Raw genomic sequence first — 14,617 nt, forward strand, 5'->3', positions numbered from 1 at the left:
AGAACTGAAGACACATATACTGTCATATATCTGTTTTTGTGTATTTGTTGACATCACTATGCTCCCACTTCTTTACCACCTCTTACATATTTGATCTATGCCATTGCCAACATGCAAAGCATTATAAACTCCTGTTATCCATATGGCCTCCTTATGGCCAACAACTTGAGTGTACATGTTGTGTGTCTTTTGTTTGTCTTTCAGTGCAGCCATAAACCAAAGTATAAGGTTGCTAAAGTAAGGTTTTCTTTCAACACTATAAAAGTTGCTGTGAAGGGTACTTATGTATGATTTGTTAGCCTTTATTTGCGTAAAATATTTTTCTATTGATACCACACATTGCCGAGGGACAGTAAAGAATGTGGTTAAACTCTGTTCCCATGAAGCTTCTTTGAGATAATACTTTTGGTTTGTGTTTTGACATTATTGTGCAGGAAACAAGATGTTGGGCCTGGGTTCAGCTGTGGGAGGGAGTCCATAATGGACACTGACAGTAGCTGATTAGGATCAGTTGTCTTAAAAGAGCAGAAGCACAAAGTGGGAGGTTATTGGACACCAGGCCTGAGGCGGAGCAGGAGACAGTCAGAGCAGTGTTTTTGTACATGTGTGGATACTTTTAAAGGGCCCATGTTACTCTTTTTTCTGATCTATATTATAATGTTGTTTCCTTGTCGAACAGACCTTGGGGTTTGTTGTATTCACACGTTTAACACAAAAAAGCAGCGTATTTTGGCTGAACTAAAATTCTCAAACTTGCTCCACTGTGATTTCAAACTCAATGGTGCAATAACTATGGAGATATGGAGAGGCTTGTAATACCCAGTGGAAAAGTTACATAGTGCGCTTTTAACTCAATAATCCATATCAGTTAAAAATAACATACACACACTTTAACTATCCTACTTTAGCCGAGCTTTGGGTTTTCTTTGACACATGTTTGACTAGTAAATCAAGACATATACACTTTTGTTTTAATATAACTGAAATTGTTGTGTCAAAAACTATATTAAAATAGCCCATTTATAATATCACTATCACAATGTAAAACTGAGTTATCGAAGATCACATCTTTTTCTCATATCAAGTCCTAATTTATGAAGTTTTACTTGAGTCAGTGGTTAAATATGCCATTATATTCTATGTCACACTTCATATTTCCTAATGACATGTCAAAACTCTGCCAGATAGTAAAAGCTTGAATGATTAAAGGATTGTGGAGGGACAGTGTGTTTAACCACACAGGGAGTTTGTGGGTGCGAGAGAAGGAGCAGTCTCTGATATTATTCTCTGGGATGCTGGGACAAATTGGAGCCAGGCAGGCCAAGGAACCAGACCCAAAACAACATCTACCACAGCATGGGCCTTGGGGGAGAGCTATAAGGAGGGGGGACCAACGCACATGTTCCTCATATATTCCCCAGTGAATCAAAAAACAGTAGATTTAAGCTCTTTTGAAGTCGTGCACAGTGCTTGACAATGGAGCTAAGTTATCATATTAAACAAATCAGGCTTGTTATAGAGAATAGGCGAATATAGGCTTTGGAGCTGGTCTGTAAAATGTATGACAAATGACAACAACAAGGTATGGAGCGCTAAGTGGTCCCATGTAAGTAATGTGTCATGTTTTGATTGGTTACAGGGCTACAGCGAGCTTTCGACAGAGACTGGATGGCAGGCCGGATCACCCAGTTAAACTATAAGAACGCGTCTGATGATGGAGTTTTGGCGTATAAGCTTCTAGTCCAGACCGGCCGCAAAGAGAAACCCATTAACTTCAGCCAGGTGGGACATTTTTTATACTTTTTTATTTTTGTTGATACATTTTTGGACAGGTGATTGTATAAAAAAGCATGTTTGGAGGTAACAACATTATAACATGGCTAAAAATTTGCAAATACTCAATGTCACGTAATATAGAACCTTTACATCCTACAAAGCTCTTCATTCATCATAAACTTACCTCTGTATAGCATTTAAAGAGCTAAAGTTGGTAAAATTGGGATTTTATATTTCATGACCTGACTTGATCTGTGTCCCTAGATGCATAAACATGTTCAGATCAAATACAGCTTTTACTGGTAACAATTGTAATGATGATTTATTCTTCACTGCAAAAACATTGGACATGATGGTGAAGTTGTTTGTTATAATTTGTTTTTGGTGTTTTGTTTCTCAAGATGATTATCTAACCAGAAATGCCTCAAATGAATCTCACATTTGGGTTGCTAGTTCCAATGTGTTGTTTGGATTTTTATTTTTATTTTTTTAGTCTTTGTGTTAGCCCTTCTTTGTTACAGTTACATAACAGTCCTCTTCACGAGCAGCATATTTTAAAGGTCTTTTTTTACTAAAAATTTATTCTCGCGAGCTTTAAACCTTATTAGAATGTTATCTCCTTAAAAACATACCTGGAGTTGTGTCTTGTTTCATTCTCACATGTTTGAATAATCCTTTATTATCAGATTTACAGACCTTAAATTGCTTTGTCCCACCTTGCAAAGTCATGAAGCAGTAGTTACCTTTTGCGAAGTAGAGATGGGAAAAGCCAGAGCTGAAATTATCTAAATGATCCTGGAAAAGGAGTATGGAGTGGAGCACTTCCTGTATTACCACATATCATCACAATGGCCACGTTTACATGATGTTTCTTAATAGCGAATGAATTGTTCTGAATTAAATAGTTTGAAATTAAAACGGAATTAACGTGGAAATAATAATTCTGAATTGAGGTTTACATGGAAAACATGTTAAATCAACTTTATTTAATTCCGCTCAACGTCTGGGTGTCTGGAAGTGTTCTAATTGGACAGGGGGTGCACAAATGTATTTACGTCTGCCAGGAGTAAACACATACTTCAGCTGCTACTGGCTTTTTGTTGTCTCTGTTTGTTGTTACGCCACAGACACAAACATGATACAAACTTTTTTCTCATTTATTCCAATGATAATTAAGTAGCAGCTCGAGAATTCTCTCATCACACTTTACGTCTGTCAGATGAGGAGGAGAAGGGAGGAAGAAGACAAACTGAATCAGCGGCTGCTCTACCTCAGCCCTCTGCCGCATCCCGCTCGCAAATCCTAAGAGCAGTGGATGAAAGTCCGAAGTGAGGACTGGTGGAGCTGAATTGTCCAGATCATGTCAGAAGGGCGACCCAACGAGCATGCGCTGAATGACCGGAATTATTTTTAAGAAGAATAAACATTTACATCATCAAGGAATAAATTAATTCGGCTTTACAGTCGGAATAAACCACCCACTTACTTAAGTTTAATTCCGAATAATCATTTTCATTAGGAATTAAGTGTTTACATGGTATTTTTAAAACAGAATTAATTTTTATTCAGAATTAAATTATTTTTATTCGGAATTAAAGCTAAAAGTGGCAAATGTGGAATGTTTTCAGTTTGAAAACAAACAAAAAAACAGCGTAAATATGCAAGGTTTGTGTGTTAGACATGTATGAATGAAACAAAACACAACTCCAAGGTATGTTTTTGATGAAGAAACATTATGACATAGATCAGAAAATAGCGCACTAGTGGCCCTTTAATATATGCATCCTGACAGATTGAAAGACCTGAGCTAGAGTCCTCTGTCATCTCTTCATATCCAGCCATAATAAAATGATTTGTGCTTAGGATCTTTAAAACCACACCCAGATTATAAACACATTTTTTTTCTTCTGCTTTCTATCTATCTGTACCTTCTGTCTTTGACCTTATGCAGCCCAGGAATTTAAACTCACTAGAGCTGCTTGGCTTCTGAAAAAGAGATTATCTTTATTTGAACCAGTTGTCCCATTTGGCCGATATGTCTCTTGTGCACTGTGTGAAGCATGCACTAACACAGACAACAGCTCTGTGAATGGATTACTGGAAACCACAACTAGCAATGTCACAATATCAAATGACCATCTCCAAACAATAGTGAAATCTTATGTTTTCTTTGCCTTTGTCTAATATTACACATTACCACTCCTGTAGACTAATATATGAAAAATAAAAGGTCTTTAATAATTTTTGTACTTCCTTGATTATATTTTGAGAATATCGGCGATGATCCATGAAAATTTGCTGTATCGGATATCGGCTCCAAAAGTTCAATTGTGCCAATATCCTGGTTGGACATATAAATAGCCGTAGTTGGCCCATATTGTCCAACGTTTGAGCTTTTAATACAACTTAAGTAAGATTTATACATCACACATTTTGACGTACAGTATTTTTGTTTTTTAGGAAAATAAAGTCTATTTTTAGTCCTTACACTGGCACTGGTTATTATCAAGTCTTATTACTAATATAATATAATGTTATGGTAAGATATGCTTTGTTTTGAATAGCCATCCACAGCCACCCAAATAAGCAGCCAGAGTGAAGGAGCAGGTTAGGGTGCTCCAACGCTAAAGCCTTTACCCTTTACCCTTTGCATTATGAAAACATAAAACAAAAAATGTTTTTTATTGTTTCACATGTCAAAACTTGAATTCACATGCCAGCCACAGCTGCAGTCACTTATTTTTTATAAATTGGTAAAATGGAAATCAAAAAAATAAGACATGTTGAAAAAAAATCCATAATGCAAAACAGGAAGCACCATCCTGTACAGAGTGGCTCTTGTTTTGATTTTCTGATCTATGTTATAATGTTGTATCCACATTAATCCTCATCCTCATTTTGCATAGGACATTTAATCAGTACTATTGATTAATCAACTAATCTTGACTCCCCCAAGTACAGCACAGTTCATCTAGTTGTCTTTACTTTAGTATAGTGTTGTCACAATACTGAAATTTCAAACTCTATTTCGATACTAATGAACAGATTCAATACACAAAACTCAATATCAGTTTTGATACCCAGATAATAATTTCATAAGCTCTTTTTTTTAGAAACATTTTAATTTTCAACACAAAATAATAATATTTGTTTTTGTACCATGTTGTCTTACACTAGTTCTGATAAAACTTCAAGATGAAACTGTTCAGGAAAGGAAAAAAATTTATCCAGTTATGTGATTTTTATTATTTTTTTTATTTTATTATTATAATTTTTTTCACTATCAATAATTGTTTAAATGAGTATCTAGTTTCAGTACTAGTTATAGTACTGATTAGTCTCTGATTTTTGATACTTTTAACAACCTAAAGACTACCTCCTTCCCATTTACATATCTGTATCTTGGCTGCCTTTTTTGCCTCCCCTCTCCTGTCAGCTCAGCCTACAGGAAGTAGACTGCGGCCTCGGTGTGCGGTCTGTGACGCCACTTCCTGTGTCTGTGTTGCCGTGCTGTTGCCGTGAGACAGTGACAGCCTGAAGACATACAGTTGTTGCGTATCCCACTGCCAAATTCAAGCCAGACCCTGTAGACTGGCCCCATCCCTCTCCAGAGCTGTGTCCGCTTTCAATGAAACACGTGGTGGACCAGCTCAGCTCTGCGTGCGGGTGGGACCGTAGTAGCTGTTTTTGGGCCCTAAATGAAGACCAGACCTTTTCCAAGCCTGGCAAATTACAGAGCGAGATGTTTTATTTTGATATGCCACTCCACAGATCTGTGCTGAGGTGTTCTGCTTTTGATCCTCTGCTGTTAACATTTTCTTTTTCTTTTTTTTCTGTCAGCCATTTGTTCCATATGTGTCGATTTGAAATAGTCATTTGCGCTGAAATAGGTTACAGCGTTGTTTTGTTTGGCTTTTATTGCAGAAAATATCGGTTGTTTTTATTTGTTACTCAGAATAGCTTTTGGCAGTGAGAGACAAGCAGGTTTTAAGACAAGCGATAAAGCGAAATGCAGCTTAAAGGTACACTGTGTAACTTTTCTGGTGGATGGTTTGTTGCTGTTTGTCTCCATGGAGATGTTATTGCTTTGTCTGGCATGTTCCACAGTATGACATTGGACTTATCTATTTCGTATTTGTTCAATTGCACATGTTATGCTCAAAAATCACTTTAAAAACCTGCTTTCTTACTCTCACTGGGCTTGCTTCTCCACAGATATGACCTGTAATTTGTAACCTGGTCTGTCTCCATGGCGATAAATGAGCTTAATGCCAATCTGTGCAACAATATTGATAAAGCAATGCCATTTTTAAGGATACAAAAACGGGTATAGCGAACCCTCCAGCAGAAAAGTTACATATTGTGTCTTTAAACTGACACTGCAATCGAGAGACTGTGCTATTGCTATCAGCTGCTTGTTCTGGTCAGGCCCTCTGTGGCGCCGGGCATTCTGGGTACTCCTAGGTAGCCACATTTGTACAGATGTTGTGTTATTTTTATAGCTCTACTCCATTTGCTGGGTGGCATTTCCTTCAGTGTTAACAACCAGGTTAACTGCACACAGACTCAGGGCTCCAGCCAATTTTTTTATTGTTAACTGAAGCGATTTTTCCTTTTTCCTCGCCCCCGTCCCAAAATCACAGTCCGTTCTCCCTCTTCTCCTCTCCCGTCTCCCCTCGCTCCCCCTGGTCCTGGGTCCCGGCCTCACGAGCCTGAGCAGAGGCCGATTTATGGCCCGCAGACGGAGGAGTGGCAGAGGCTGTAACGCTTAAGCTCTGGGGCTCCACCTGGGAGGGCCTGTCTGTACCTACACCAGCCTCCACTCACCGCACATACTTCACTATTAGTCACTATTAAGATTTAATCCAACTGCTGTGTCGTAATTGATCAGTGCAGTAGATTAAAAGTTGCTCTACACTACCGGTCAAAAGACTTAGAACACCCTAATTTTTCCAGTTATTTATTGCAATTCAAGTCGTGCAAGTCCAATGAAGAGCTTGAAATAGTAAAAAGGTAAGAACTGAACAGCCAGAGGTTTAAATAAAGGTAAAAGATAACAAAACACAAGTACAAGCTCTGTCAAAACTGCCTAAAGAACAAGATGGTAAACTTGAAAACATGGAGTGTCCAGCACAGTCTCCAGACTTAAACCTCATCGAGCTGGTTTGGGATGAACTGGACAGAAGAGTGAAAGTCCGAGCAACCTACAAGTGCCACACATTTATGAGAACTTCTGCAACAGACTTGGGAAGAACTTTCTGAAGAATATTTGATTTCTAATGTAGAAAGAATGCCACGAGTGTGTTCAGCTGTTGTATCTGCCAAAGGTGGACACTTTAAATCAAATGTTAAGAATATATCCATGATTTCTTTTTTCAGCTTATTTATTCTATGTAGCGTTGGGTGGTATCTAAATTTTGATACAGTTAAACCTTCTCAGCATTTTACTGGGGTATATGGTATAACCGTATTACCAAACTGTTTTAGTACGACTTTAGTAAGATACCAAGCCGTACTGCTATATGGTCTATGCGTATGACCTGCAGACTTATAATCTCTAAAAAGTTTCACATGAACCATTTCTAACGCGATACACGCACAAAACAGACTCACCATCAGCCACACATCCTCTGTCGCAGAAAGAACACACATAATCCACTGAGTTGTGTCTTTTAGTCCGACAGAAGCTGAACCGCATCACCGCACACAAGGAAAGAACTGTTTTTATCGGCGCTTTTTCGTTTCTGTAAAATGTAAACAAATGTGCGCCTGAAGCCAAAATGCTTCCAAATTGCAGCATTTTTTTGGAGACCAACTCACTTGGGTCCTGACTTGCCATCTTGCCTTGGTCTCCCTTATGAGCGGTCATGTGACAACGGAACGAAAATAATCAAACGTCCTCTTCCCACGCAGTTACAAGAAACATTATAGACATTATTAGTTTTAAATCGTCATAGCATTAAATTGAAAATACAACCACACATTCATTTGTGCTCAGCAAACAAATTTAGGTATCAATAAATTATAATATTATGTTAGGTCCTTATGCACTGCAGATTTTTTAAATGACAGTAATGCAACTGATACCGTTCCTACTTTTTGATACTGCGGGATACTGTAATACCGTATTACAACCCACCCCTAATTCTGTGCTTTCATTTTAGAGTGCAATGACGCAATAAACAGTAAAAAACTGGGAAAAGTGTGGTGTTCTAAAACTTTTGACTGGTACTGTATGTGTTTTTTTGTTGTGGAGATAGTACAGTATGGTATCTATCTCATCTATCTTGCATTCAGTTATCGTGTTTTAATAGTTAGAAAAGTGAGATCGATCTGACCTGAGACTTGGGTAGTGACGTGTGATAGATGAGTTTAATGGCTCACTCTGGAACATCCCAGGCAGTGAAATAACATCCCCATGGAGACAACCAGGAAAGGAATAAATGAGCTTTAATAATATAAATATACTTTTTGTTCAGTTTTTTGTTTTGAAATGTTAATTGCCATGACATCAGTGCAATTTTTTCATTACTTTTGTCATTACTGTGAAACCCATGGATAGACAATACAACATTAATTACTTGATTCCCAAAACCATTATACTACTAGACGGTTCATTCACATTTTAGGTTACGTTTCAAAACACACATTCAGCCAAATTGTGAAAGATATATTATTTGTTTTCAATCGTTAGCCGCTGTGCCAACGGTACTAAAACCTATGTATAGCTGAAAACCATATTACACAGTTAATTCACATTTCAGGTTCGGTTCCAGAGCACATATTCAGCACAATCGTATAAAAAAGTAAAAGAAACAGGTCTCGAGGCGCCCTCCGACCAAACGGCTCGGAGCGGTCAGGGTTTGGGACGCGAGGCTGGCCCTGCTCTATCTGGTGCATGTAAAGGGAGAAGCTGATTCAACAGTTTCCATGTTTTAATGTGGCATGATAATTCTGGGAAGCTGCTACGACCAGTGCGGGAATGTTCAGAAAGGCTACCAGTGTTGGGTCTGTTGATTTTTCTTTGGTTGGAAAGAGAGACCGGCAAATATTTGAGTCTTATTTTGAAAGCTGTAGCGTTCGTGTATAAATAAGCTCACCTGTTTTGCTTTGACATGTCCACAATGCGTTTCCAGGTCCAGTGTATACATCTATGACCACAATATCATTTTTTCACAGCCACCCGATCTTTTAATTATTCTAACTTAATTGCGCCGTTTCCTCTTACTAATTTCCGAATTTCAGAACTTGGCTTTGTGTACTGTAAATGAGCTGTAATGGAGTCACTGTGTGTCTGTGTTGATTCTTGTAACCAAAACTTTAAGTGGCACAATGTAACTTTTCTGGAGGAGGATATGCTACCTACTTGTTTCCATGATGTTACTGAAGTACCTAAAATGTTCCAAAGTATGCCATTAAACATATTTCTCCATGGAGACCAGCAGGAAACATCAACAGTCAAAGTTTATGTCATATCTGCGGAGAGGCAACCCTTCTCAGAGTAACAATATAGGATTTTCAAGGTGTTTTTCAGCAAGAAAACACCTCTAATTGTCATGAGTTTAGCAGAGGTGGGACTTGCAATTCGTGACTTGGACTCGAGTCAGACTTGAGCCACTATTTTTAGGACTTGAGACTTGACTTGATAAAATGGACTAAGTCTTGGGACTCGACTTGGACTTGTAGGTCAGTGACTTGAGATTTGACTTGGATTGGAAGCCTGTGACTTGAAGACTTGAGGAGCACTCTTAAATCTGAATTCTTTCTTTTCTGACTGTAATGTTTCACACTAAGATCTTGTCAAGACATTTAAAAAGAAAAAAAAAACACTAAATTAAATTCTATACAACTCTTATATACTCTATAAATACTCAAATATAAATATACTCAGATTTTTTTAAGTGCAATTTATCTTAAAAGTTATATAAATTGCAAAAATCAAAGCAATACTTGGTACTTTGATTTAAAGAGTTGAAATGACTTGAAGCTCAAAGCAGACGACTTGGATTTGAATTGGACTTATGGGTCAGTGACTCAAGATTCGACTTGGACTTGTATTTGACTTAGGACTTGACTCAGACTTGAGGTCAAAGACTTGAGACGTACTTGAGACTTGCAAAACAACGACTTGGTCCCACCTCTGGAGTTTAGTACTAGTACTAGTAGTTTGTCCAATGATCCGAAGGTGGGTGCTTGGAAACCCGCTCTCAACATAAACATTATTATTAGAGTGATCAGATCAGCAGGCTAATGGTGCAATTCCAGCTCCCACAGATGAACACTGCTGTTGTGTCCTTGGGCAAGAAAATGAACACACCTTGCCCTCAGTGTCTGCGTACATTGGTGTATGAATGTGTGTGTGAAGGCATGAGTGTTTCCTTGATCCAAAGCAAAATAATGCGGCACAGGACACATTTTGAAAACTCATGCGGGAGCGGGAGTGCACATTGCAGGAGTGGGCCGGTGAGATGATAAACTGCAGTCCCGCAAACTAAATATGAGTGTAAAGTAAAACATTCAAATGGTTAATGTTTGCCTATCATGCATAATTTGTGCTGGTTATTTTATTTGGCATTAATAAAAATCATTTTAAGCAGCCTAAATTTGTGGATGTGGTCTAATCTCGCACACATTTTTAGACAATTCCTTTCCACCTCTTCATGTTTGATAGAGTTTAAGAAAGCGAACGTCCCCATCTTGCGGGATTTGTGGGCGGGGGTGGGAATGAAAATTACAATTCTTTGCAGATGTGGGCACGGGCGGGAGCGGGACCGAAAATTCTGTCCTGTGCAGACTTCTACCTTGAGCTAAAGTGCTTTGAGTGTCTTGAAGGTGGAAAAGTGACCATTTATTAAGACAAAAAAAATGAGTAGAGGACCTTTAATGAAACAAGATAACTTATCCTCACCAGAAAAGTTCCACAGTGTGCCTTTATAAATATGTTTTGGTTGAGTTATTAAATCCTTTCTGTTTTACCTTTTCAGCTGACTCGACAAAGGCTTGTGGACGCAGATGGCATAATTAACCCCAGAGCTTTTTATATCTACCTAACTGCTTGGGTCAGCAACGATCCAGTGGCCTACGCCGCATCCCAGGCCAACCTCCGGCCCCACCCCCCAGAGTGGATCCACGACCCGACCGACTCCATGCGCGAAACACGCCTCAGCAGTAAGCCATGGGGCACTTTGACTAATGGGACAGTGGGCAGTCTGAGAACTCAGTATGCTGTAGTTTGTGTTGGAAGGTTTTACTGAATGGGAAGAGAATGAGACTGTTTTTGCTTCATTAAGAAATATGTCTGGCTACGTAGGTTAATGGACTGTTTGCTCTAAGTCTTATTTAAAACAGACGGGGTAATGCTTTTGAGCTTCACATCGGGATGTGCAATGATAACAGTTTAAGTCATGACTGTAATTATTGTAATGTGGTTACCTCCTCAAACACATACCCATAGTTGTGCTTTGTTTGAAGTTTAAGTAATCCTCCAGTATTAGTCTGTCTAAATCTCCAAAGCTCAAAATACTCCTTGAGATGTCATGAAACCATTGTTTTTTTTAAAGTTACGTTTTACATTTAGTTCAGTAGAGATTATAGGGCTAAAATTATTATTATGATTGTAGTGAAGGTGTATGGAGTTTAAAAACACACACACTTACCACGTTAACATGAAAGCTTTAATTCCAAATAAAAATAATTTAATTCAGAATAAAGGTTAATTTAGCTTTAAAAAGACCATGTAAACACTGACAAAATGATTCGGAATTAAACCTAATTTCGTAAGTAAGTGGGTGGTTTATTCTGATTTTAAAGCAGACTTAATGTATCCCTCAATCATGTAAACGTTTATTCTTCTTAAAAATAATTCCGAATTCTGATGCGATTTGGATGATCCAACTCCACCAGTCCTCACTTCAGACTTTCATCCACGTCTCTTTGGATTTGCGAGCGGGATGCAGGAGTGGGCTGAGGTAGAGCTGCCGTTGACTCAGTTTGTCTTCTTCCTCCCGTCTCCGACACTCTTATCTTCTCCTCCTCAGCCGACAGACGTAAAGAGAAATGATAGAATTCTTGATCTGCGGATTAATTATTATCGGAACAACTGCACAAAAAGTTTGTATCATGTTTGTGTCCGTGGCGTAACGACAAAAAAAGCCAGTAGCAACTGAATTGTGTGTTTTCTTCCGGTCAACATAAATATGTTCGTGTGCCCCTCGGCCAATCAGAACCCTTTCTGACCCCCAGATGTTGAGCGTAATTAAATAAAGGTGATGTAACTTGTTTTCCATGTAAACCTCAATTCCTTATTTCCATGTAAACTCGAAGGAGAATAAGTTAATGCTGAACTATTTAGTTCAGAACAATTAATTCAGAATTTAAAAACATGGCCAGTGTAGCAGAGTCTTTACTATTTGAGAGAAGAATTCAGCCAAAATATGAAGGGTTTTTGTGTTAAACTTGTGTGAATGAAACAAAACACAACTCCAGGTGTGTTTGTGATGAAGAAACAACATTATAACATACAGAAGATCCAAAAATAGCAATAATAGCAATATGACAGCAATATGAGCCCTTTAACAGTAACCTGGCAGAACTGAAGAAGCCTCTTGGATGAGTGGCATATTATTTTCACTCCAAAACTTTTGTCCAGTTGGCAGAATTAAATTTTCATTGGAGACTGTCTAATGCTGACCATTGTAGACCACTGAAGTAAGCTATAATATATATTTGTATGAGCTCAGGTTGCACCGTGGTTCTTCTAATGGTGCCTACAGTGAACACTATAATCCTGTCTACCATGGGGCCCTCAGACACACACACACACACACACACACACACAACCATACGCACATTATTAAAACTCACTGACCCCAATCACTGCACACACCCTGTTTTCATTTCCCTACCACACACTCACCCGCTGTACCTCCCATAAAAAACACGTCTGAATCCAGCCAGCGATTCGGTACAAATCAGGAAGTGCCCCCGTGAGCGAGGAAAATGATTGGTTAACAAGTTGAGACTGGGTTTAAGTGGGGTGCACAATTGGATAACAAGCAGGAAGTACTTTATAGGAGAGAGAGGATGTGATTGGATCAGGAGCATGAAGTTTTTGGCTGTGCCCGAGCCCCCCAGAGCTGAGTGTTTTGGACGGTAGCCAGCGGGTGTCCTAATGGAAATTTATAGTTGCGATTATAAAGGGCCAAAGCATGTTAGCAAGTGCTCCTGTCTGACCCCGCAGGCAGTGTGGAAAAGAAACCAAAACAAAACCACCTTTTCACACACACTGAAAAAACAGGGCCTGCAATGTGAATTTAACATGGCTTCTATTACCTGTTGGAAGTAGGGGTGGCCCAAAAGAAAGTCAAATCATGTTTCTTTAATAGCCCATGTCTTCCTTTGTTCATGCATTTTAAGTAGTGCTATTAAAAGGGCCCATATTACTCTATTATTTGATCTACAGTATAGTTATAATGTTGTTTCCTCACCCAGAACAGACCTGGAGTTGTGTTTTGTTTCATTCGCACATGGTTAACACACAAACCCTGCATATTTAGGCTGAGTTCTTCTCTCAAACAGAAAGCCTCTCTTCCACATTGTGATGTCATATGGTAATACAGGAAGTGCTCCACTGTGTTTTTAAACTCCATACACCTTCACCAGAATCATTTGGATGATTTCAGACCAAGAACCGCCAATCTCTACTGAACAAAAGGTAAAAGGAAGCTGTTAACAGGGGTGGGACCAAGTCGTTGTTTTGCAAGTCTCAAGTAAGTCTCAAGTCTTTGACCTCAAGTCCGAGTCAAGTCCCAAGTCGAGTCTCGAGTCACTAGCCCACGAATCCAAGTCAAGTCCGAGTCATCTGCTTTGAGCTTTTCAAGTCTTTAAACCAAAGTACCAAATATATCATAGATTTTTGCAGTCTATATAATTTTTAACTAAATTGTTCTTAAAAAGTTATGGTATGTTTATATATGAATATTTTTATACAAGTTGTAGAAATGCTAAGTTTTCTTTTTTAATTGCCTTGACAAGAGTGCAAATTATTACAGTCAAAACAGAAAGAATTAAAATTTAAGAGTGCTTAATAACAGTTAATTTGTCAACTAGTCTAAGCATCAGGTCTTCTCAAGTCACAGGGCTCAAGTCCGAGTCAAGTCCTAAGCCACTGACCTTCAAGGCCAAGTCGAGCCCCAAGTCTTTGTCTGTTTTATCAAGTCAAGTTTCAAGTTCAAAAAATAGTGACTCAAGTCTGACTCGAGTCCAAGTCACGACTTGCATGTCCCCACCTCTGGCTGTTAACTTGAAAACTACCACTTCATGACATCACAAGGTGGAACAGAACATTTTGAGCTTTGGAGATGTAGACGGACTAGTAATGATGGGTTACGCAAGCATGTGTGAGTGAAACAAAACACAAATCCAGGTCTGTTTCTGATGTAGTAACAACAATATAACACGGCTTAAAGCTCACAAGAGTCAATTTTGCTTAATATAGAAACTTTAAACACTATTGTGAAAATGTATTCCTATTGGATTGACTGTAGACCTCAGTTATAAAGGCCCTCGCTGATCATTGACCATTTTCAAACTATTGTCTTAAGTTAAATTGCATGTATCCCTCCTTCATTTACACTATTTAGTTGTTTTATATTGTTGGACAAAGCACAAACTACTTTTTAAACTTTTTTAGTTCACACTTCACTGTGATTGGTCAAATGTACCTGTCACTCACTCACTAGCCCTGCCTCCTCATAGCAGCATTTTACCGTGGCGAGTAGCTGACTTTTATGTTATTGCTTTGCCTGGAAGATTCCTCAGTATGGCATTATTAACTTATTTA

At 38.6% G+C, this 14,617-nt stretch overlaps 1 protein-coding gene across 1 annotated transcript in view; it reads left to right on the plus strand.

Moving 5' to 3' along the window:
- The window catches only part of ptch1 (patched 1), a 132,865-nt gene that overhangs the window by 90,232 nt on the left and 28,016 nt on the right, over positions 1-14,617 (plus strand). The window contains exons 16-17 of the mRNA XM_055161805.1: positions 1,640-1,782; positions 10,761-10,944. Coding sequence (XP_055017780.1) covers positions 1,640-1,782; positions 10,761-10,944 — 327 coding nt within the window. The remainder of the gene's footprint in view (positions 1-1,639; positions 1,783-10,760; positions 10,945-14,617) is intronic.

Source organism: Boleophthalmus pectinirostris, unplaced genomic scaffold (genome assembly GCF_026225935.1).
Source record: "Boleophthalmus pectinirostris isolate CB_2022bp ecotype Guang Dong unplaced genomic scaffold, ASM2622593v1 HiC_scaffold_4, whole genome shotgun sequence".
In the NCBI taxonomy this organism is placed as follows: domain Eukaryota; kingdom Metazoa; phylum Chordata; class Actinopteri; order Gobiiformes; family Gobiidae; genus Boleophthalmus; species Boleophthalmus pectinirostris.